We start from the raw sequence: 24,593 nt of genomic DNA on the forward strand, positions 1-24,593 counted from the left end.
TATTGAATCCTGGAAGTTTTATCTTCCAGGATTCAATTTTAAGAATCATATTTTTTGTATTTGGTTATTGTAATTTAAAACGTTGTATTTTCTCAATTACTTCAAATGGTCTTTAGCAAATAGCCACCTGTCCATTTTTTTCTTTCAAACTGTATGGCACGCAGAAGTAGACTTCAGGGCAAACCTTAAACGCCAAAAGTAACCCTCATTTTCAGAGTCATAACTCGGTCAAATCTTAACACACAGACATCAAACATATATTTTTAGATTCAGTGTTACTTACACTTAAGACTGCGTGTCATTATCTTCGATGTCCATCGCGAATAAACATCCAGAAATCCAGGAAAAGTTGGTTGTAAAAAGGCTTTTCTGAAACTCCTGAACTTCATTGAGAATCGTCGCGTTTTAAAATTTCTTACTTTTCTTTGGTAGTTAGGTAATTCAGTGAAACTTGTCTGTACGTATTTTGGGTATTTTCCAAACAGGAACTGCTTATTGCTAATACGGCATACTTTTAATGGTGTTAATTTTCCAAAATGTAGCTAATTTAGGCAAAAATGCTGGGCTAAAGTTGTAGCTCACAGCTAACCAACTGGCTTCACTATCCTTGTTTACATCCCCCAAAGCATTATGGGACTGTGCCTCCAATCGGAGCGTGATTTTTTTTTTTCCAACTTAAAGTAAGACAGAGAATAATAAGTAATAAGTAATGACAAACTATAAATAAGTAATTAAAAAAAATATTATTATATAATATTATTTACCTTGCAATATATATATTATCACATTAGAGCAGGTGTCACAATTTGACGTCGCATTACGGAAACAGAGACAGAGCTGGGGCCCTCTTTTATACTTATTATTCATAACTAACTTACATATTAAACTTGTCATACAATAACATGTTGGGTAGTCTTAAGCACCATGAATAGATATACCCTTTTATGGTGCATACATGCAAAACTTTTAAATTGATAGTCATAGGTAGCTTCATATAGTCACATATCAAATTTGTGCCTCAAGTGGACAGCGTCAGGGTGGCTTGCATAAAAAGTCAAAAAAAAAAAAAAGAGAATCCATTATGGTTCATTCACTTGAAATCATAATGCAGCTAACTGATCAATATGTTTCATCAGAATGTAATTTTTAGCTAAAGGACTGTATTAATGAGAGGGGAGAGGGTGTTGCAAAATGGGAATGGCACCTCAAATATTTTCTAAATGTTGGGGAGGGAGTTAAGTTTTAAGAATATTTGCCTCTTGGCTGGAGCTAATTTGTTTTAAATCCCTGCAGAACTCCAAAATCCATATGCGGATTTGAAAGGCATGTTTTCTTTAAAGATCTCCCAAATCACACAATTTGTCACAGTCAGAAACTGCAAAATACTTTTCTGCAACTCAGGCCTGAGTGGCTGCAGGAAAAGTATTTGTAGCTCTGGGGAAAGAAAAAAAAATTAGGTCACACTCTATCCAACCCCCTACTCTGATAAATAAAGTACATTTCCTAACTAGTTGCACAAGGTTTTTATGGTTAACATTTATTCTATCATTCATGTTTTGTATTTTTTTTTTTTTTTACAAATAGGTTAGTTTATATTTGCTTATTATATGTTGGATTCATTTTAATATGCATTTTCAAACATATTTCCATGCTGAAATAAAAATAAAAATAAATAAAAACTTAAAATTAAATTACCAAAAAATAATTTGGGGGCCCCCACTGCAGTAAAACTTACTTGGGGTCGTGGACCTCCTGCTGAAGACCTGGGCATTAGAGTAAATGGGGGATTTGGGGGAGCAGTTGTTCCTCTTTTGACATTATTGCCCTTAACTAATACAATGAACCTACTGTCTACAAAGAGTATTTTTACAGGAATTCTGGAGTCACATGTTGTTAAAACCTGCGTAAATAGAAGCAAAACCACACCTGCATGATTAAATCTAAAGGTGAATGAGAAATTACTGGTCAAGCTAGATTTTTTGTCTCAGTCCACTCATACTCTATTGCACAACTCACACTCTCTGTTTTCCATCCATCATTTATAAAGCTCCACTGTACTCACACGGGAACGACTCACAGCCTCACACTGCACCTGAATGCATCCATGCGATTTAACAAAACCTCAAACAGGATCCAACTTGGAAAACATGTTTATTTACTTTCACCAGTGCAGTCGAATGATAATCAAAACATCAACAGAAACAAGACAAACATGGAGTAGCACTGCATTACACAAGTCGAGATCAATTAAGGTCCCAACACCTCAGCAACAAGGAAAACTATTTTCAGAGCGATGGGGATTTCGTTTGAACGGTTTACGGGTGTGAGGTTTTTGTACATGCTCATGTTGTTATCTGACAAGCAGAGGGTGAAGAGTAAGTTGTGGTGTCGTGTGTAACCAGTTTTTATGATGCACTGCCACCTGCTGGCTTAGAGGTAGCTGTACAGCTGCTGGATCAAGAATATATTTTGAATTTTAAACATTTTCAGCCACCAATTACTTTAATTTGTTTGGCATCAAGTCAACACAGTCATCTAAAAACAACATAAACTCGTACTGGAGTGGCCTATAGCCCTGAGTTCAAACATACAATGTTACATTTTTTCCTCAACTGAACTGTGCAAATGTAACACATCTAAGTTTGTATTTACCCAATCGCATAAAATGTCCGTAAAAAAGTCAAATAAAAGAACGTCAGAAAAAAAGTAGGAAAAATCGAACAACGGTATTGAAAGAAAATTGGAAAACACTTGATACATTTTTGAAGTTGTGTATGTGTATGAGAAAGCAATATCTACAATACACTGTATATAAATGTCCAGTCAGTTCAGCAGATATGAGCACATGGCCACTGTGTACAAGTCTGGTGTGGAGATGCAATCATACACGATTTTGTGCTGTGTATGTGTTTTCCTGTGTAGTGTTTAGGACTCGTCTCCATTGGCGCTGTCGCCGATGTCCTCTCCTTCCTCCTGCTCGCCTTCCTCCTCTTCTTCCTCCTCTCTCCCTCTGCTTTTCACCTGCACAGGAGGGAAAAGTGGACAAAAGATACTTTATTAATCACATGCACGTGTCCTTAGCTCTCGCCCTGGCTCCGTCATCCCTCAACGATCTAACGAAGATCATTAAATTCATCAACTCCTCACCTCGTCTTCGTCCTCCAGCAGATCTCCCTCCTCCTCCGAGTCGTTCAGCCCCCCTTTCAGGTCATCTTTCTTGCTGGAGGTGGAAGAGTTGAGGGGAGACACCTCACCTGGTTCTGGTTTAGAGCCCTTCATCTCTGGGTACATGGAGGGAGGCACAGCAAAAATGTGATCAGCAAAGCGAGGAAACTCTTTTGTAACTACAGAGCTGATTTTCAAAAGGTTCTCCTGATTTAAAGCAGGGATAGGCACTTTATTGTGGCTTTATTGAGCAAAAATCCCATAATATATAATTTGAGCATATTGTAATAGAGTGCCCCAAGTATGACGTTTTTCTGTAGGCCAACCCAGAAGCTAATGTCGCCCTGGTTCCCTCGTTAAAAAGTCTATGGGATTTTTCCATTGAATTTTGAATCTCTGCAGAAAATAAGCTCTGTGGTGAACAAATGTTTACGATACTTACACGTGTTGTTCAGCAAAATAATCTTCACAAATGTAGCGTGAAAAGAGGTGTTTATTCGAGAAGATTTCTATGTATTTACCACATAGCTTATTTTCTGCAATGATACAAAATCAAATGGAAAAATCCCATAGGCTTTTTGGGGAAGTATTTTCAAAATTCCTCATATAGATTTCTTATCTTTTTTTCTTTCTTTTTTCAGAGTGAAAGGGAGAGAGATGGGATGACAAGCGGCAAAGGGCCACGCCACAACAATATCGAACCTGTGGCTGAGGCAGTGAGGACATAGCCTTTGTACACTGGGCGCTCACTCTACCGGGTGACCTACTGGGCGCCCCCCTTTTCCAGATTTCTACCTACCCCAGCTTTAACTTTCTGTTTTTCACACTGGTATAAACATGGGTCACTATCAACTCATTGAGGCCCACCTGACTTCTTGTTGTGGTCCTTTTCCATGCGCTCTAGGCTCTCCAGCAGGTAGTCCACCTTGTGTTTGATCTGCGTGAGCTCCCTCTTGATGGTCTGCAGATCATCTACCTTCACTGAGGGAGGAAATGCAGTTAAAACTTAGTATTACATCAATGTGACGGAGCAGCACAGGACGATGTAATCAACGGTTCCTACTTGTGCGGGAGGTCCTCTGGCTGGTCTTGGAGGAGGAGAAGCTAGTTTTGGTTCGTCGGCTTCCACCTCCGCTCACACTGACCCTTGGACGCTTTGAGGGGATGACCGCACGGGAAAGGGGCGGAGGGGGTGGAGGCACCCGGGAGGGCTGGTAGGAGTACATCCTGAGATACACAGGTGCAAAAAGTGGTATGTATCACTGTCAAAGTCTAATGTGGAAATTCTTTTTATGAGCATACAGTGCTGATGGTAAATTTAGTCAACTGAAGCAAGAAATTCCTCAGTGCATGAAAGAGAAAGTTAATTTCCATGCTTGCAAAATCCATGCCAGCATTCACTACATGTACCAGGATGCATTGCACATGAGTTTCTGATGCCCAAAGCTATTATTAGCCTATTGATAAAGTGGCTTGATTATGGCAATAATAATAATAAAAATAATAATCTCGGCAGCACAGAAGATCTATACAATCAGCACAGTTTCAAGGTGGACACCCAAGGTTAAGGACTTATGGCTAAATACATTTTTTATGAGGTCACTGTGACCTTGACCTTTGATTTCCGACCGCCAGTTTCTAATCAGCTCATTCTTGAGTCCAAGTGGACATTTGAGACAAATTTGAGGAAACTCCCTCAAGGCCACCTTAAGATACTGTGTCCATGAAAATAAGACAGATGGAAGGTCACGGTGACCTTGACCTTTAAAAACCAAATTCTAATCAGCTCATTGTTGAGTCCAAGTGAATATTTGTGTCAAATGTAAAGAAATTCCCTTAAGGTATTCTTAAGATATTGCGTTCACGAGAATGGTTGGGACGATGTGGAGGCATCATAATAATAAACCATCAAATTCAGGATATTGTGCACTGTGGACAACAAGGGCTTCGGCAACAACAGACAACAGGCACATGAGTAACAAACATTGGCAGTGAAACTCATAAATATAAAGAATAGACAGCTTACCTGTCATAATAATCTCTCTGAAAGTCATAGTCCAAATCAAGAGATGGACTGTGGAGAGACAGAGGATACGAGATATGTCAGTGCATGTCACAGCCAACACAACACAGCAGGAATTCATCTCCTCACAGCTCACAACCTTTTTATTTACTTTAGTCCATAGGTTTTAGTTGTTTTTTTCTTCGTTTTATACCTTGATCCTATGAATTTGTATCAGTAGGTTGGTGTTAATTGTTTCTTTAATGACCTCAAACAAACACTGATTACTTAAAAGATCTATAATGTACACACACATACATGCAAAACATGTATTTATAGGTACACATAAATGAGACATATAAGATATGTATATCTAACTATCTAATTCTATTTTCTTTACTAGTTTCCTTACTTATTTTTCTAATATTGTTTTTTTCATGTGATCTGTTGTTTATTCATTCAATGTATTTTTAATTGTAATTGTACTTTGGTAACTCATGTCGAACGTCCTGTCTGTAAAGCGTATTGATTAAAAAAAATCATTTGAAGCGGAGGATAGCTGCAGCAAAAGGCACTCATCTATGACACGAAGTAATACTTTCTGACGTGTGCTTTGAAGCCTGTCAGAGCGCAGAATCACTGGATTTGCCGTGTTGTTGTTGTATAATAAAGTGCGTACACACCTGTACATGTCTCCTGCAGAACGCTTCACTGTTTTCGATCTGTGAGGTTTCGGCTCGCCTGCCAGGTTGATGTCTGAAGGAGGAAAAACACAGAGTCGAGGAGGTGTTAGAGTCTCCAGGAGTGGGAGAAAGAGCCAGACACGCGCTGTGAACGTTAAGTGTGAAATTTCAATTATCACTTCTTCCCTTCACCTCATGGTATTTAATTTTGGAGGACTAACGCAGGTTTTACCCCCAACCAGGTGGTATTTGCAAATAATTACTCACATTTATTCTGACCTGTGATGAGCACCAGACAGGTCAGAACATTTAGACTAAGAAACAGCTGTTTCTCTGTATCTACTTTAAAGGATTATTTTTTTACAAGCGATATTTGAAAACATCTCTCATTAAAATCTCCCTTTCAGTGCTGTTTTTAAATGGCTGTTTTGCATGGGATAGTAAAATTCTAGTACAAGGCTGCAACAATTACTTCCTGGAGTCCTCTATTATTGTTTCCTTGGAGGTTTGGGCCAGGCAGCCAGTTTTACATGTTAATTTAAACATGATCTTATTTTGTCTTATCTTTTATTATATGTCATTTAATTGTAAATGCAACTTAACAAAAAGAATCAGTTCAATGCAACTACAAGGCTTCTTCGTGCTACTGTATGATGACGAAGGATTGGTTTGCCATAAATTTTGTGATGGATGCAAAACATTTGAAATGTTGCATTTTAGTGTTTTTCAGGAACTTGTTATTTTGTAAATCACACACTTTTTTTCTCACTCTTTTTTAAAGGCTTTTTTTTTCTACCAAAAAGGTTTCGCACTAGGCTGAGGTCATTTGACTGGAAGTTTTTCAAAGGGGGTATATCATTAAAAAAGTTTGAGAGCCACTGTGATGAAGTTTTGTTATGCAAGATTTGTGAGAAAATTGTATTATTTATTTATTTTTTTTATTCAGCATTATCTGTCCCACCAAACTTTCTCAAAACAAATATACGGCTTATCATATTACAGAATAGTTGTTCCTTCTTTTAAATGAAAGCAGAATTGTTTGAACAACTGTAACTTTTGTTTTTAGAGAGGGAGTTCAGCACTGATTTTGAGGTTCAGTGCTCATGTAAAAAAACACTGAATTAACGATACATATCAAATATTTGAAACATTTTAAATACTTATTTTCCGCAGTATCAATACACCGGAAGCAGCTTTGCTTTCTCGCTCTCTCGTCTTGTTAGTTTTCTACGCTCATTCTGCTGCTCTAAAAGAAAAGCTGTTGTTGTCGTGTTATAGCATTGGTATATTTACCTGAAAAAATATTGAATTTTATGCCGGCAGTATGCCAGATTTCCCTGTAGTATCGAAAATAATGTTCGATACTACCCCATCCCCCCCCTCCACCTCACCTAACACCTGTCCCACGATCATGCGGCCGTCCTCGCCGGCCACGGCAGCCCGGGCGTTCCTCTCATTGGCGTACTGCACGAAGGCGTAGCCCTTGTGGACAGAGCAGCCGACGACCTTGCCATACTTGGAGAAGATGGCCTCCACGTCGGCCTTGGTGACCAGAAGGGTGTTGAGGTTGCCGATGAAGACGCGGGAATTGAGGGAGCGAGGGTCAGTCTTGTTGGTCACGTTGCTGCTGGCCATGAGGCTGGCGGTGGAGGACGACGACCAACGACACAGGAGGGAGAGAGGCGAAAAGTGGGTAAAGAAAAGGAGAAGAGAGAGATATCAATTTGTTTTTCTCTTGCACTATGATTTGAAATTATCTCAAGAAAATTTTGATTTTTGACATTATGAGTTTTAAAGGATTTTAAAAGTGGGGCTTTAACCACGCTGCCTAAGCCTTCACAATGTGTCTAATCTTTAAAAAGTGGGCTTAAAGCGGGTCAAAGTTGCAGAGGGTTGCAACCGTTGTTAGAAAATGCCCACAACAATTATGTCGGGCCAAAGTTGACAGTTTTAAACTGCATGTTTTGCACGACCAAACAAAACTATATCAAATGTACATTCATGAAAAACAGAGAAAATTCCTCACAGCTTTCTAATTGTGAATGACTTATGTCACTAATAATTAAAGTTGTTGTTAATTAACTTTATATAGATCATATTATTAAATGACTTATCATTTTAAGCAATAATGACACCTTTCATGCTCATTTACTGACATCTTTAAATTAACAAAAATGCATCATAATCATTTACGTGCACATTGCAAATTCAAGGTGCTACTTTCTACCTCCTACCGTACAGGTGGATTTCTGCAAAGAGGAGGACTTTCATACACACGCACACACACTTTCAGTGTGTTTGCACTTTCAAAAGGGGGGCTCTAAAATTGGAAATCAGACAGCAGAATACATTGTGATCGGGTCATGAAGCAGCCAGCACTCACTCCATTGTGTCTGTGATCGGGTCGGTGGAGGTCTGCCTGCCTGTCTGAGTCTGTTGGAGAGAAGAGGGTCGTCGAGGACGTATGAGAGATGGAGTCAGTGAGTGTGGGCAGACATCTACTACACCTCCAAAAAAAGTTTGTTTTGGGTTTTTTTTTTTTTTTTTGGAAAGGGAGGAGGGGGCTTTTCAGGAGGTAAGATGTTTGTGAAAAAATTGAGGCCGAAAAACCAAAAAAAAAACAAAAAACCTGTGGGATAAATGTTTGGTTGTTATGACAAAACAAGATATTGCATTAAATTGTGAGGTTACCTACTTAAAGTGTATATAAATGATAACTTCTTTGTTCTACATCTCTACAGAGAGTGGGGGAAGTAAGCGGCGTCCTGCAGTAAACACCACTTTAGTGAAGCTCATAACTTTTTATTCGGCAACATTTCATAACATCCGACATCATGGCACAACAGGAAGCTCGCGTCAATATTTAACAACAGCTTGTGTGACGATACACTTTTTCTACTGATCCCCTTGACTTTCTTTAAGTTGCTGTCAGTGAGGGTTTACAGGTAGGCGAAAAATAAAGGGGAAGCTACGGAGCCCTTAAAGTGTCCAAAAGTCATGTTTTTTTATCATGTGGGAACAAGATAATTATTTTGTGGGAACAAGTTCTTATCGTACGCACTATTGTTAATTATAATTATTATAATTGTTATATTTTAATAATTGTTACACATTATTTATAAAATAATAATCTTGTACCCACAAAATAAAAGAGAAGTTATTATCTTGTGAGCACAAGAAACTACATTTTTGGAACACGATAAATAACTTGCATGCACAAAATTATTATGTTTTGTGTACAAGATAATTAACACTTTTTTAAAGAGGTTAATAAGCTGTTCAAACAAGATATCAATTGAGCATGCAAGATAATGAATTGTTCCCAAAAGATCATTATAAAGGAAAATGAAAAAATACAAATTTTATTAGTTACAGTAAAAATGAAAAAGAAAAAGTATTAGTTAACTCGTGCAAAATAAAAACAAAAAGTTTTTCCTACAAAACAGGCAAGATGACTTGTTCCCACGAGATATTATTTATAAAAAAAAATACAAAATATCTGGTTCCCAAGGGATGACTTAAAGACAAGATAAATTCTTCCTGCAAGATAATTAACTTGTTCCCAAAACACGACTTGTTTGCGCAAGACAATGACTTATTTCCACAAAATAACTTGTGGACACACACACGATAAAATAAAATCATCTTTGGGGACTTTAGAGGCTCCATAGAAATCATGGCTAAGACACATTTTAATCGATAAAAAAATTAGGGGGATTTGTTTTGTTTTTTTTTGTTTTGTGTTTGTCAAATATTATCATGCTTTCAGAGACTTCACAGTCTGCAGCTCTGCATAAAAAGCACGTCACAATAGTGTGCACACAATCAGCAGCGTAAAGTATGTCAGCTTTACTGCGGGCAGAAAGAGGCCAGATTGTTGCTGCTGTCGCATTAGTTGCACACGCTGCAAAATTATGTAACATTGCGGAGAGGAAGCCTCAGATAATCACGAACACGTGTGCAAAAACACAGAGACAAAGAATTCCTGAGAAGTAGACCCGCAATGTCCGCAAGAGACTTTTATTTGATATTTACTTGATAAAACTACATTATGATAAAATGACAATAATGCAACTTTAGAGATAAAATATCTGCTCGAGGGTTTTACTGACAGATGTTCCTGTTATTTTGTTATTTAAAGATGCTCATATTTCAGCATCATGTGTGACTTTTTGTGCCAATCTTGTTTTTTTGCTAATTCCCTGTCCACCCTGCCAGCCGTTCATGTTATCATCAACCACTTCAGCCATCACAAAGCCATATCTCACCTGCCAACGCGTGGCGCTGCTGCCAGCCGGGCTAAACTGGAAGCCGGCAGCAGCAGCCGCTCCCTCTCTGGCCGGCGGCTGCTAGCAGGGGATTACATGGTTTGCAGCAGGCTGTCTGGCCAAAGCTTAATGCTCTCCTCTACATGATTTGGCCGGGATATTTCTATCTGCTTGGCGAGCTGACAGGGTGTCTACAACCCGGGGGGTGTTGGGGGGGGGGGGGGGTCACATGTTGCTCTGCAAGTGTTCCTAAATCTTTGCGGCATGTTGGGGGTTCAAGGGTGAATATCCAGGGTTTAAATACAAGCATGTGATTATTTCATGTAGAGACTAATGTCGAGTACAACCAATCAGACTATGGGTAAAAACATTTATTGGAGAACTAGTTTTTCTGGATCATCATCACCTTTGTTGTGGTGCATTCAGGCGCCATTCGGAAGTATTTAAACCTATGAACCCTGAGCACATTTTTCTCAAAAACATGGTAAAAAAAACAGCAAATTGGCAAGAAAAAAAAAGAATTAAAAAAAATTAGAAAATTAGACACATTAATCCCTTTGAATCGATTTAAAACCCTGTTGACTGAATTAAAGCACAGTGAATGTATGTGTTGATGCAAAAACACGTGCCTAATGCATATGTTTGTTTTTAATGTGCACTTTAATGTCTACCTCACTTCTTGTGTTTCACATGTATTTTGTAATGTGTTTGTACTGTTTTATTTTTTGTTTTGGGTGTCATTGTAAAAGAGAGTCTGCTCTAAATGGCCTTCCATCTTTAAATAAAGGTTAAATTTAAAAAAAAAATGTTTAAACAAGGAAGTTAAAAAAATAGTTTTTAAAAAAGCCAGGGATTTATTACTTATTTATTTATTATTACAAAATAATTATAATTTCCAAGCATATTTTTTAGGTCATTTCCAGTTTATTTGTTTCTATTTTTTGTTATAATTTGCAGTGTTTTTTTTGTTTGTTTTTTTTTAGTTTTTAAATATCTTGCAAATTTCTGAATTATTTCTTCTGAAATTGGGAAAAAAAAAATTACCTGTAATGACCCCGTAGATTGAAAATGGTGACACTTCGTTTTTTGTTTGTTTTTGGCAGTTAGAAATGTTGATTTAACATCATCTTTAGTCAATATCCATTAAATATCTTTTGTGTCATTTTGCCAGTTATTATCCACACAAGTCCTGTTTTTATTTGGGGTTTTTTCATCTTCCTGTGGTGCACTATTTTGGGACTTTTCTCTTGCAACAATACAAGGCCAACAGTCCATCAAAGGGTGATCTCAGAGTCCTCCAGGATGATCTGATTTCTTCTGTAGGCCAACACAAAAGTTAGCATTACTCTGGTTCATTCCTCAAAAAGCCTATGGGATTTTTTCATTTGATTTTGGATTATTGCAGGAAATAAGTTCTGTGGCAACACAAACGTTTGTGAATACAGGTTTTGCTCAGCAAGAAGTGCCACCCTAAGAAGCTAATGTTGGGCTTTAAACTAACTACACTTTTAATGTTGCCACAACATTGAGGCTGAAAAGCCGCGTGGTCCGTGATGACATCCTGGGTCTTTCTCCACAGGCAGTTTAGCAACCGCCTTTTTCAACCCTTTGAAACCTTCTTTCAAAAACATGAGAAAACAACAGCAACAAAAGAAGAAATTACCCAAAAATGTGCAAGAAATAAGTTAAAAGTAAAAAAATGACATGAAAATCAGTGAAAAGAAAGTAAAAAAGAAAGGCAAAGAAGACTCGGAAAAGGTGCTTAAAAATTATAACAACTAACATAATTTAAAGAAATTGTGATAATTCTAAAAAAGAAATTACTTTTTTTCTAAATCTACTACTTTCTTGCAATTTGTAGAACATTTCTTATCAAGTTGCTCACTGCCTTTTCACTCACGTCTTTGAAAGAAAAAGAAAGTAAAAGAAACAAGGAAAACAAAACTCAGAAAGTGCTTAAAATTATAATAATTCTGTAACACAATTTTAAGCAATTATAATAATTACAATTTTTTTTTCTTTTTCCCCATCTTTGAAAAAAGAAAAAAAATCTACTTATTTCTTGCAATTTGTGGTACCTTGTATTTTTTTTTTATCATTGCCTTTTCACTCGTCTTTGAAGTTACACTAACGTGCTCAGGTTCAGAGGGTTAAAGATTTGAGAATAGCATCTGAAAGCAGCACAAAAAAAGTGATGTCAGGCCTGGTTTCAAAGGGTTTTGACACGTAAAAGCTCACGAATGGGGTGCTTACTGATGCATTTTATGTGTGAAAGTCTCCTAAGTTAGTGTTAACCACAGACCTTATTTCAGGTATCTCAACCAAAAACCCAGTGACTTCAAGACGAGGGAACCTGGAGATTTTAACTCATTTTCGGCTCATTCATTGAGCACACTATGATCTAAAAATCATAAGCTTCACAGAGGTGGTGTTTATTGCAGGGATTTAATACCAGATTGCATTATAGAGAAAGGTCCCACTGGTATTTTCAACATAATTATTTATGCCTCAATAAGGGCTAAATGCTTCCTGTGGCCCCTGATATTAAAAGAGTCCACTCATGGCAGTGTGAAATTAAATATAACATGACATTACAGTTCATAACCGCGGTAACTTTTCCTATCCTCGGCCTCATTTGGGCTTCATTGCACGGTGGCCTGCAGCTGAGACTTCTGGGAGATATAAATGACTAAATATCTTAAGTCTCATTTTGACTAGAAATGATTGGTGAGTGTTTAATGTTTGTGCTTCCACTGTGAAAGACACTGCAGCTCTCAGGACTCATGCTCCAGCTGCAGTGTAGTCTGTGTGTGTGTGTGTGTGGACTTTTTAGATTTAGGGCATACGAATGAAGGAGATAATAATTAGGAACTCGATATTAACCTTTGAGATTGAGGGGTTTTAAAGGGCTCAGTGTAACTGATGTGAGAAATGCAACTTTTTTAACCGTTTCGAGGGAAAATATTAAATTTAAAAAATAAAAATAGGTACACATCATCAAATACATTCAGTATTAGTGATCACTGAATGTGTTAATAATTCGTGATATTCGGCATGCTTATTTTAAGAGGTGTAACCTTGCTATTGGGGGTGATAATGATGTCATCAGTGTTATTATCAAGAGCGGGTATATTTGTGTCTGTGTGGGGCATGAAACCTGATTTAACTCCATAAAATGGCATGCACACTCAAAAAAAAAAAATTAAAAATAAAATTTAAAAATTAAAATTACACAGCAAAGGCAGCAAAAATCTGATTTTGCCTTTGTAAGTGCCAGCACTCGATCCAAGAACTGGATGCAGGAGGGAGCTGAGGGAGTGTTATTCAGAAATGAGCTCCAAACGGGGCCGCTCATAATCAACACTGAGCATTATGCATTTGATTATCATCGACTGAGAACATGTGGGAACAGCTCAAGTGTCAAACTGTTGCATTTTAAGCTGTTGATTTTCTACTTTCACAGCACAAAAAAAAAAATAAAAGGCAAAAAACAAAACACTACATGCTACTTGTTCTAGGAATTAAAAAGGGGGAGAGATGGGCTGAGTCACAAAGGGGTGAAAACAGATGTGGAGTATAAAAAAAGTGATGCAAAAGTTGAGGTGAAAAATAAATCAAAAAAAAGAGAGAAAAAAAAAAGGTTGAGACCAACTTACGATTTGCCGCTGCTCAAAAAAGAGGCTTCAAAAACTAAACAGGGGGGAAACAAAAACGTAATATTAGAAAAGAGGGCATTGTAAAAATGAAACTGTTATTACCACAAACAGGGAGGGCAATGTATGGAAACTGAAAGTAAAAGATTAAAAGAAAATAAAAAAATTTAAAAAGTTGACAAATAATAATGCCCTTAATGTCCCAAAGCACATTTCGCTATAAAAAGAAATCACTGTTTAAAGGTAAAATAAAATACATTCACTCAAATCAAATTCTGTTGGGGTTCAATTCAATTTTGGTGGTTTTTTTTTACCACATTTCAGAAAAAATGTGTCGTTTTAGTATTAACTTAATGAAAAGATTGTTTTCAATTTTACATTTTTTTCATGTGATTCAAACTTGAAATTATGAAAAAGGAAAACATGCACACACAACAAGAAAAAAACAACAAAAAATTTGATAAACGAAAAGATAATTGAAAATGTGAGCATCCAAAACTTTTTACTGCATTCTGGTGAGATTTTATGCACTAATTTAACCTTTTCAACATCAATTTGTGCTGTAAATGTCTTTTTTTCCAAATACACTTTACTCACTGCATTTCTGTGATTTGTTTTGTATCCATTTGTGGCTTTTCTGCAACAATGGATGGTGTTTATTTCTTAAATATTGTCAAATTAAAAATTCTCTTGCACTTTTTTATAGGGTGGGAGACACACACTCACACACATACACATATATATGAAGCCTGGGGGCATCTAACACTTAATTTCGTGCATTCTGGTGAATTTTTAAACGCTAATTTATGCCTTTTCTGCATCAATTTATTGCGTAAATTTCTTTGGTTTTGTCAAAATAAAAGTCTTCGGCAACCTTTTCCGGATTAGGCGTTTGGGGTTGCTGACAGATAATTTTAAGCATCCAACACTTAATTTCCATTCAGGTCTTTTTTTGCATCAATTTGTGTCTTTTCTGCAACAATGTATGGAGTTAGTTTCTTTAATTTTGTCAAAATAAAAGTTCTCTAGTACTTTTTAAGGAATGGGTGTGCAGGTGGATGCAAAAGCAATATTCACGGGACACGTGCACCCCGCACCCCCCTGATATCTACACCTATGCCTGATTGCTATTTGAGGAGCATATATTTAAGATAATTATTTAATTGATGCTATTTTTAATTGTAATCAATATCCTGGTTTGTTTTTTCTTAAACTCTACAGCTGTTTCAGATAGTGATGTGTAAAAAGCTAATTTGATTTTACTTTTTATTTTTAAAAAAATCATTTATCATACAAAGATAAACATGGTGCCAAAATTAGTGTCTCCTTTGCTAATTAGCAAATGTTAACTAGCAATGAAGACGAATTTAGCTGGGAATTCAAATAGTCATGCAAAAAAACAAAATAAAAAAGGGGATGGAATGGATTTTAAAATTTTTTTCTTCTTTTAATCTACTGAACGGCTACTTGCCTTTAAAACTTAACCTGCGTATTTGAGCTCGGACGTCTACAGATATGCAAACTCGCAAAGAAGATACAGCATCTGCACCACATCTGTGTGAGAAAAATCAGTGGCCCCCAAATCTTTGCTTTTCTCACAGGGGCCAGAATAATGAGGACAGCTGCAGAATAGCGCCCCTGTGGCCTGGAGGGACTCATGCTCAAGGACACTTTCTGAGGACACATTTGGGGCCAAGGGGGGTAGGGTACAGTAGGGGGTAAACCAGGGATTTTGCAGTTTTAGAGAGTAATCATCAACTGCAAGTCAACCCTGTTTTTGGCAGTTTTTTTTTTAGCAAGTTTTTCAAAAATATGTGCACAATGAATCAGCCATGAAGCTATAAAATGATAAATGAAAGAAAGAAAAGCAATTTAGAGGTGTAGGCCTGATTTCGGCTCAGTGCGGGCCCCTCTTAAGGCCTATGTCCATTGTCTAAACAGCTCCACAGCTCAGAATAAACTGCTACTGAATGAATGAGCTTCTTAATCTGCAAATAAACTTAATATCAGAATTACCAAATGCATTACTTCTGCCACACCAATGCTACAGCAATCCCAGGTGTTAATGTTCCTGGAAAAAAAAACGCCCCCACTTGTCATTGAGGAAAAAAAACCATCTTGCCTGAAAAATTACATCACTCCTGAGAGAAATGCTGCAGAAAATATAGCGTCTCAGCACAGCCAAAATCACAAAGAAAACAGGGAAAAACAACGGCAACGACTGCAATTCAAGTTACAGGTGGAGGCAAAACACAGGACGAGATTAAAAAACCTCTTAAAAACATGTCTCCGGAAAAAGGGCGACCCGCTTTGAACACAGTCCAGAAAAGCCTGGAACCATCTTCCATATTTTTTTTCCTCGAAAATATCACCACATTCAGATAAACAACGACGTAACACAGCAGCCCTGAAAAATGGAGGTTTTGAAATGTCTCATTCGAAAAACAAAAGCAAAAATCCTGCCGTGGAAAGCTACTTAAAACTAGTGTCTGCGCAGCTCAATATGCCAACACAAAATGTACGCCACTAAAGCCAACACAGTCTCAGGAATACCAGCCAGGAAAAATGCATTAAAAATAAAAACAAAAAGTCCCAAAGAGGTTCAAAGTCGAGAAAAAAAAATAAAAAATATAGGGGGAAAAAATCTCTCGGTTAAAAATACTCACCAGGAGTTTAACACTAAAAATGAGTAAAATTCAACGCTGTTTTTACTTGAGTAGGTAAAGATCCGTTAACGGCTCTGCAGGCTGATTGTATCACCTTGAAACCAGTGGACACGAAATGGCGTCGACTCAAACGCACAACAGAAGAAGGACACCGCCCACTGCTGCGTCTCAGTTTCTGATTGGACGCTCAAACAGCGCTGTGTGGATATACTCTTCGGTGATTGGCGGATGCGCTCGTCACTCCGGCTTTACGCATGACGACACACGTATTTTGTACTCGATTGATTTAAGAGCTTAAAGACGGCCCACGGTTCGAGCGCGAGGCCCACGCGCTCGTGTCATGTTGTCGTTTTTTTATCATTTAAAAAGAAAGTTGATTTCGATGCTTTATTGTTTTGTACACACGAACAATTACAAGCGAAATGTGATGTCCACGAGCTGCGTCCGAGCGCATGCATTGACGCTCGTGATCAGCAGGTGGTGTTATGAAACCAACAGGGGAAAGTGAACACTATGTAATACAATGTAGGAAGAGAAGAATGAAAATGTAGTAATAAAAGTAACATCTTAATAGAAAATAACAGTGAAGAATATAATGTAACTAAACAGTTTAGTCTAAAATTGTTTTTTTTTTACCACTAGCCTATATTTTGAAGCTTTATTTTGGCAGAATGCTTTTCCAAATATACATTGGAAAAAACATCATGAGAGAAGTATGAGAATACTTCTCTCATGATGTGTGTTTAATGTGTATTTATATTTTGGTAATTAAGATTTGTGCATTTTATTTTCAATTCAGTTTTATTCTTAATTATGTTGTTTAAAGATCTAGTTTGGTGATACTCAACTTACAGTCTGCAAATTCACTAAAGACTAAAGTGATTCACACTGGGATTTGTTTTTGTACTTTTAGTATGCCAGAGTGCATAACAGCATCAAAATAAAGCTTGTTTATATATATATATGTTTTTTTTAAAAAATTCCAGTGGAGGATCCCCCAATTTCCTAAAATCATACAAATGTCCTGACATCCTTTGAATGTCCTAAAATACATTAAATGTCATAAAATCCCAGAAATGTCTCTGAAATTCTAAAAATGTCCTGACATCCTACAAATATCATAAAATCCAAGAAATCTCCTAAAATCCAAGAAATCTCCTAAAATTCTAGAAACATCCTTAAATCGTTGAAATGTCCTACAATCCTAAAAAATTCCCAAAAATCCCAACAATGGCCCTGGATTTCTAGAATTTCATCTAAAACTCTTGAAATGTCCTAAAATACTGAAAGCATCTCTAGAATCTTGGAATTGTCCTAAAATACGAATGTCCTGAAATCCTAGAAACATACTAAAATCCAAGAAGTATGTACGTCTGCTGTGGCCCCTGGCTACCTGTTATTTTGCAGAGGGTAAATTGAGTATTCCTGAAGGATATAGAGGGATGTATTGGCAGAAATGGATTAATATATATATAGTTTGTTTTGAAGGATCAGACCTTTGCAGATAATTCAGCTCTGAGACAAAATTGCCTGAACTCTTAAATCTTACAGACTGACCCTCTAATTAACGCACACACAATCACAAATGCATACATGTTTTATTTTTTTAAATTACTTTAATGCATTTCTACTTTAAAACTCAAACATGATTGATTTAAAAAAAACTGAATGGCATGTGAATTGTCATGCAACTGTCCATTTTCTTCCTACTAAATGTCATTGTGCTAAAAAAAAAAGTGACTTTAACGAGAGTTGTTCCAACACCAGTAGTGAAAATGCCGCCAATACAGTCTAAAATGTTGGACTGGATAATGGCAAGTCTGTGCACCGATAGAAAAGCTACCGCGTAATTATTTAATAAACTTTAAAGTAGTTTCACACCCAGTAAAAACAGCAGTTGTTATAGAGTGGCAAAGAAGAACTGATTTCGGCTAAATAGACATAATACGTAGCATTAGCCATTGGCAAAATGTCAGATATTTGACAATATTTGACACTGGAGTCCCGCCAGTTTTGGGTTTAACTTGAGCCATGCCATGCAACTACGTAAGAAATCATTTCACATCCACACCGAGTTAACTGAGCTGCAAATTCAAGTATTGGAATCGCTGTCAGGAAGGAAAAAAAGGTATCAGAACATCTCTACCTTTAACAAAAATGTCATAAATAACAACCACAAACACTTTTGTTCCAACACACCAGTGACTGAACGGCGTTTGAAAGAATATCAGCAGGTTCACCACTTTATTTTCCGTGAGAATGGACCTGAGGGGTGAAAAAATATGGGTTCAGTGTGACACATCTTATCAAGAAATACAGAAAAATGGAGAATATAAAGTACCCTGGATGTCAGCCATCCTCCTGCGGTTGCGAGGCAGCGTGACGTCCAGTCTCGGGGTGGACTCAGGTGTTGTCAGCACTTCCTCCAGCCTGCACTGCTCCTCATTTTCCTGGTGGATTAACAAAAACGGGTTAACAAGATCACTTTTTGCACAGAATGGTGCTTTAAATTCAGAAAATCTGCTATGAAAAACCTGCGTTGACGTTTGCTGTCGTTTCCTGCGGGCTGCTGGAGTGTTCGGGCCTGGGCTTTCTGCTCCACTCCTCTGTCGTTCCCTCTCTTTCTGCTGCAGGACGGCCTGCTGCATCGTCCTATACTCCAACGAAAAGTTACTGATGGTTTTACAGAAGTCCTCCGCTTTGGTGTCCCTCACCATAGCGCGGGAGTAGCCGAGGAATAAGAGGAAAGAGTGGAACCTGGAGGAGCGAAAGGGAAGAGGAAAACAACGTTTGACTGCATAACTAAAGTTTAACTAAGAAAGACAAGATTTGGCTTAAGTTTCACAGTATTTACAGGAAAAGACCCTATTTTCTTTTTCATTTTATGTTCGGAAGTATTTACACCTCTGAATCCAGAGCAAATTGGTGCAAAAATAAAAAAAGGCAATGAGCAACTTGGTAAGAAATGTTCCTCAAATTGCAACAAAATCAGCAGATTTAGAAAATATTTTTTAAAAAGAAAGGGGAAAAACTTAGTTATATTTATAATAAATATGAAAAATTATGTAACACAGTATAAATTTTCCAAGTCAAGTGTCTTTTTTTTAAACTTTCTTTTGCTTTTAAATTTGTGTGTGTGACTTTCATTTATTTGTAATTAATTTTCTGGTTCTTTTTACTAATTTCTTTATTTTTCTTTTGCTGCTCATTACCCTCTTTCCGTGCTTTCGAAGCCATGACATTGAAAATGTTTCTGTCCTCGAGCAAAAGGACCTATCACCAGCACCTCCTCTCTCAGAACGAGACTTTTCGGTAAGTAAAACTAGGACACTTGGGCAGATTATGGTACTTGTGCACTAACACGCAAAGAGATCCACCGCCCCTCCCACATAAGAGCAGTAAATGCAGATTTGTGGTGATTTTGGTCTTTTTGAAGTAATTTTGTGTCAAATTGAGGTACTTTTGTGTCTTTTTTGTTGTGTTTCTTGCTTTGTAGTCATTTTTATCTGTCTTCATCGGTTAGGGAACGTATATTAGGATTTGGGGGGGCCCTTGGAGACACCACAACACGATCTGAGCCTGTCAGTGGTAAAACGTGTTCTTGTTGTGGACGTAAATCGATCACCTGCCCTAAATGCTTATACTGCAGCCTGTTCTGCTGCTGCAGCGCTCTCTCTAAATGCTGGACCAATTTCAAAAATTGCTGCTCCCATGAGTCACTCAGGCACAAAAACACGGCAAAATAGGGTCCAGCTTGAAAAATACCAGCATTCTCCTTAAATGCACCACATCAGGGAGGGTGAAACACGTTAACAAAATGAAATAACCCATGAACTCGCTGCACACCTGTTGACAACCCGCCGATGGACGGCTCTCAGCACCTTCAGCCTCTCCTCGCACTCTTTCAAAATCTGTGGCAGCCTGTGACGAAGCGGGCCCTCCAGGGCCACATTTCCTCCTCCTTTCTTTTTCTCCACCTTTCCTCCTTTCCTCTTCTCCTCTGCCTTGTCCAAAATCTTTAACTGCTCCCATGATGCTTTGCACAGGCCCTCCAGCTGGGTGAAGTTGGACTGGACTAAAGAGTAGTCAAACTGGAAAGAGGAAGAGAAGGAAGTGTCAAGTGGATTTACAGTGGCTTATTAAATTAATTTATTTTAAGTGAATTGACTTTATCTACTTGAGATAAACTATAAAATCTTACAAGTTTTTACTTAAATATAAATCTAGGAAACTGCAATAATACTTTTAGTCTTAAAGGGGTACTTTCCCAATTTTCAACCAACTCTGTATCATAACAATGTGAGTAGAACTGTGAACTTGAATTAATCTAACTTGTGCCTACATATCCCATAAAACACGTCATCTGGTGTTTTGGTGACTCTTGGGGTTGTTGTTCAAACTACAGGCTGATTTTCGTATTGCCCAAAACCTGAGCCGCCACTGCGGACACAAAGAGCAAAACAGATCAAGACACAAACCTGCCCGACTCTCTCTTAAACTCGAAATCTCGATAAACGATAAAACCAGGCAGCACTGTTCGAAAAGAATAAATAAAGATTTTGACATCCTAGTTTTATTAAAAGGGCATATTTACAGCATTAAAATACGCACTTCTAAAGTAAACATTACTTATGAGTAATACTTATATTATGTATTCTGGGAGTGTCCAGAGACCTTTTTGGGCAGAATTTCTCAAAGCATTGAAACACAAACTCAGTATTAATCCGCCTTTGCAATTTTCAATACTTTTCTTTGGATGTGGCAATTTTTACGCAAAACCCTTTGATACATTTATGTTTAATATCTTGATTGCTTGCTGGCTACTTCCTGAAAACCCAACAATACTCGAGTAGATACATATATAATATGATATTTATGTTATGGAAAAGATGACTTTCCCTCTTCCCCTTCAGAAAAGTGTGTTCATTTGGTTCTGGACTGAGTGGGTGAAATAAGTAAGACCAGATTTTGTAGAGGTATTGGATAAATTACCTCAATATGCTGTTTTATTCCTGCTGCCATTTTCTTTTTCTTTCGAGTTTCCTCCTGAAATATCTCACAGAACCTTCACATGTACACTTTGTCTCTCCCAAATTGTACAAAGTTATTAAATATTGGAAAATTTAACTCTGCCATAAACTATTGTCCAGAAAAATGAAATAATTAAAAGGCAGCTTCCTAGATTTGTAAGAGTAAAATCAACTTATCCTATAGGATATTTGTTTTAGTGTTTAGTTTCAGCCTTTCCATCATGTCTAAATAATAATACTCCCTCCTACTCAAATGCAGTACAACATGTACACACTCAGGTGTAACTACGCACCTTGCCAGCTTTAGTAACAGCAGTGATGTCAGAGTAGAGGTCAGTGGACTGCGGGTAGAGCTGCAGCAGCAGCACACAGACGTGATGCAGCAGGGGCTGGCGAGTGTGTGTATCCCTCACCTGGGACAGCTTCCCCAGGTAACTCAGCTCAAAACCCCGGGCCTTGGCACAATAAAATGTGTGGTGAGGATTTTGTTTGGGAAAAAAACAAAGTGCTTTGAAGCCGGAGAATAAAGACCGAACACTCACCTTACATCCATTCAGAAAGTTGCCGATGGCTAACACAGTTGCTAGAATACATCTAAAGGTCTGGCTGGCTGCGAGTTGCTCCATGGCCAGCTTCAGATGGAAGAGAGGCTCGGCAATTTCCTGTCACGAGGAGGAGGACGACAATGTAGTGATTCATACAGAGTAGGTGAGCCATCAAATCCACGTTTTTTATTTTTAGCCTGGTGACATTTGGTGAGTGGAAGTCATCACGATGGTGTATTTTTTTCGCTGTACGCCTGCAGAGATTACTTGTCAATCAAACAAGACTGTGACGATGGACTTTTTGATGATGTAGTTTGTGTGGGTGGGGCCACTGTGGTCACGTTCAACTGGATCCTCTCGACGCTTGTACTTTGGCATCATTTACAGGAAGCAAATCTATCTTTAGGAAATGCTATTAACTAATATAATTTAAGCGTTTGTCGTCACATGCTGGTTTGGCTTACCCTCTCTAAGGAGTCGTAGTCCAGAGCGAAGGCCCACAGCTGAAGCCTGGAGTTCAGATGTGGGATTTCCCCCAAAGTGAGCAGGCAGAGCTCTGCTGAGGCCAGAGAGGAGTGCGGGTTCTGGGCTTTAGCCTCCTTGATCAGACACAGTTCCTCCTCTGTTGGGATTAACGCTTTAAGTCGCTGTTTTAGAAGAGAGGCACAAAGAGAATAACTCATACTGCAGCACTTTTCAGGACTCCTCTCTGTGTCCGTCCTAATCTGCATTCTGTTCACGTTTCACTTTGCCATAATAAAGATATGGTAAGGGCATCAAAAATCGCCTGTCTAACAAAAGCTAACTTTAGAGGTTAAGCAAATGCTGAAGCTCAAATTCTGGAGGACGTGACCTCTGCTGTACCTGGACGTCCTCTCTGTCCAGCACGCTGCTGTCCATGCTGTAGATAGCAGGGGGGAGGAGGCGGGGAGGGGGCAGGCTGCTAAGAGCGATGGTTACGATGTTGCTCCGCTTCATCCCCAATACTGAGACTGATGGCTGCTTCTGTGTTGAGATGTAGAGAAAGATATGAGACAGTTTAATCAATATGCTGTTTTTCATAAGAAAGGAGCTGTTTTTATTAGCATATTTTTGTCATAATCCTGAGGCATCATCCTGTCCCATCAGTCTTACCTGCTTCCCAGAGGCCACATTAAAAGTGGTGCTACTGCCTTTAGATTCAAACAGGTACTCCAGCCGGTTTGTATCCAGATGGACTGGTTCAAGTCTGGCCCAAATAGTCTGAGCCCCGAAACGGGTCATCCTGGGAAGGGGAGCTAAACTCTGCAGTTCCCTCCAGTGGAGCTTCAATGTTCGACATTTGATAGCCGCACCTGTATCGGAGGCCGAGGGCAAAGATGGAGGAGGTGGAGGAAGAGGAGGGGGTGCTGGAGGGGCTTGGAGACACGTTGATGATCCATTGGATGAACTGGTCCCCTCGTCCTCTGTACTGTCTTCTTCATCCCAGAGGTCCGAGAAGTCCAAGGTGTTGAGGCAAAGATGTGCAGCAGGTTTTAGGAAGGAACTCCAGGATTGGTCCAAATCCCAGGTCAGGGGGTTATCTTTGGTTTGGTCCGGCTCCTTCATTGGTCTTTCAGAGGTGTCCGTGATTTAAAAGAAACTGATATTCAGTAGAATTACCTCGCCAAAACAGGTTGTAATTTCTGTGTTGTACTTAAGAAAAAAAGCTCCTTCCTCATATTAAATAAAAACAAGGATCCGATGAGATTAAGTGCTTATTTGCTTTCGTCCTTACGTTCCCGTCCTTGTCTCTTCGTCTCACTGTGCAGTCAACAAACCCCTGTGTATCTGCATTCTGAATGTCTCTGGATGCTCGGCCTCACTTGTCGACCACAGGAGCGCATAACTTGCACAACCAAATCACAATCTCCGAACCACCTGTGGGTGTTCTCACTGCACCGTAACCCTGCAATTGTCTTGTGTGCAGGGTTTGTCCTTCAGATCTAAAAGAGACGAACTGAGTCTGATGCTTTGATCCAAAAGTCCACCGTGACCTCAGAGAAAGAGAAATAACTCATGTGAGCTTTGACGGGTTGTGTTTAGTCCTGCATGCAGTTCTGATGAGAAAATCCAAGGAACGCCCTTCCGTTTTTTCCAGAATATCAAAAATGATGTGCTTCTGCAGCTATCCCTTCACTTTCATGTCCGTCTCTGTTTGTGTAAGACACAGCAAGAGAGTTTTTGAGAGCTGAAGAGAGAGAGAGAGAGGCGCACTGGTCCGCTGGAACATCTCTCTTGGTTTATTTGAGTTGCACCCTTTCCCTTAATTTCCTTATCAAGGCTGCATCTCCTGTTTGTATTGCTACTTGTGTATACACAAACCGCTCTATCTGCCTCTGAAGATCTGTTACTTCCCTCCTCCTCTGCCTCCTCTGCCTCCCCTTCTCCCCTGTGAATACATTAAAGAGCATGAGTTACCAAATTTTGGCATGCATGCTTTTTTTAAAAAAAAAAATTACATGTAACTTAATGGATGACAGTCTGCATACAGCAGATAACCCTCGAACACCTGCTGAGATCTGGATTTTTAATGCAATGGGAAAGTGTACAACCGGCATTC

At 38.5% G+C, this 24,593-nt stretch overlaps 2 protein-coding genes across 6 annotated transcripts; both read right to left on the minus strand.

Annotated features, from left to right (window-relative positions):
- Positions 1-2,132: 2,132 nt before the first annotated feature.
- On the minus strand, positions 2,133-16,572 carry hnrnpc (heterogeneous nuclear ribonucleoprotein C). Of its 4 annotated transcripts, none has more exons than XM_042511901.1 (10): positions 16,438-16,572; positions 13,775-13,808; positions 8,234-8,283; positions 7,242-7,489; positions 5,851-5,923; positions 5,192-5,239; positions 4,229-4,392; positions 4,033-4,146; positions 3,148-3,281; positions 2,133-3,021 (listed from the first exon to the last, which is right to left on the minus strand). In XM_042511901.1, the coding sequence occupies exons 3-10, from the start codon at positions 8,236-8,238 to the stop codon at positions 2,926-2,928; spliced, it is 882 nt and encodes a 293-aa protein (XP_042367835.1). In that variant the 5' UTR covers positions 8,239-8,283; positions 13,775-13,808; positions 16,438-16,572; the 3' UTR covers positions 2,133-2,925. The 4 variants fall into 4 exon arrangements, with proteins under 4 accessions (XP_042367835.1, XP_042367836.1, XP_042367837.1 ...); XM_042511902.1 differs by lacking the exon at positions 16,438-16,572 and adding an exon at positions 15,788-15,917; XM_042511903.1 differs by lacking the exon at positions 13,775-13,808.
- Positions 16,573-18,112: 1,540 nt separating this feature from the next.
- On the minus strand, positions 18,113-24,351 carry si:ch211-63p21.2 (FH1/FH2 domain-containing protein 1). Of its 2 annotated transcripts, XM_042511894.1 has the most exons (9): positions 23,147-24,351; positions 22,877-23,017; positions 22,477-22,659; positions 22,010-22,129; positions 21,761-21,922; positions 20,284-20,528; positions 18,972-19,194; positions 18,779-18,887; positions 18,113-18,702 (listed from the first exon to the last, which is right to left on the minus strand). In XM_042511894.1, the coding sequence occupies exons 1-9, from the start codon at positions 23,597-23,599 to the stop codon at positions 18,674-18,676; spliced, it is 1,665 nt and encodes a 554-aa protein (XP_042367828.1). In that variant the 5' UTR covers positions 23,600-24,351; the 3' UTR covers positions 18,113-18,673. The 2 variants fall into 2 exon arrangements, with proteins under 2 accessions (XP_042367828.1, XP_042367827.1); XM_042511893.1 differs by having other exon boundaries at positions 18,113-18,887.
- Positions 24,352-24,593: the final 242 nt, after the last annotated feature.

This window comes from Plectropomus leopardus, chromosome 23 (assembly GCF_008729295.1).
Source record: "Plectropomus leopardus isolate mb chromosome 23, YSFRI_Pleo_2.0, whole genome shotgun sequence".
NCBI lineage: Eukaryota > Metazoa > Chordata > Actinopteri > Perciformes > Serranidae > Plectropomus > Plectropomus leopardus.

What these genes read in the sequence shown, in the direction of transcription:
- hnrnpc (XM_042511903.1), bottom strand. An exon ending in GATCGTGGGACAGGTGTTAG is followed by an intron (nt 5,924 to 7,241) that starts GTGAGGTGGAGG and finishes TTCCTCCTTCAG; the next exon opens with ACATCAACCTGGCAGGCGAG. An exon ending in GGACCACAACAAGAAGTCAG is followed by an intron (nt 3,282 to 4,032) that starts GTGGGCCTCAAT and finishes CCATGTACCCAG; the next exon opens with AGATGAAGGGCTCTAAACCA.
- si:ch211-63p21.2 (XM_042511893.1), bottom strand. Translation starts at nt 23,599, where the DNA reads ATGAAGGAGCCGGACCAAACCAAAGATAACCCCCTGACCTGGGATTTG. An exon ending in ACTTTCTGAATGGATGTAAG is followed by an intron (nt 21,923 to 22,009) that starts GTGAGTGTTCGG and finishes TATTGTGCCAAG; the next exon opens with GCCCGGGGTTTTGAGCTGAG. An exon ending in CATCGGCGGGTTGTCAACAG is followed by an intron (nt 19,195 to 20,283) that starts GTGTGCAGCGAG and finishes TCGCTCCTCCAG; the next exon opens with GTTCCACTCTTTCCTCTTAT.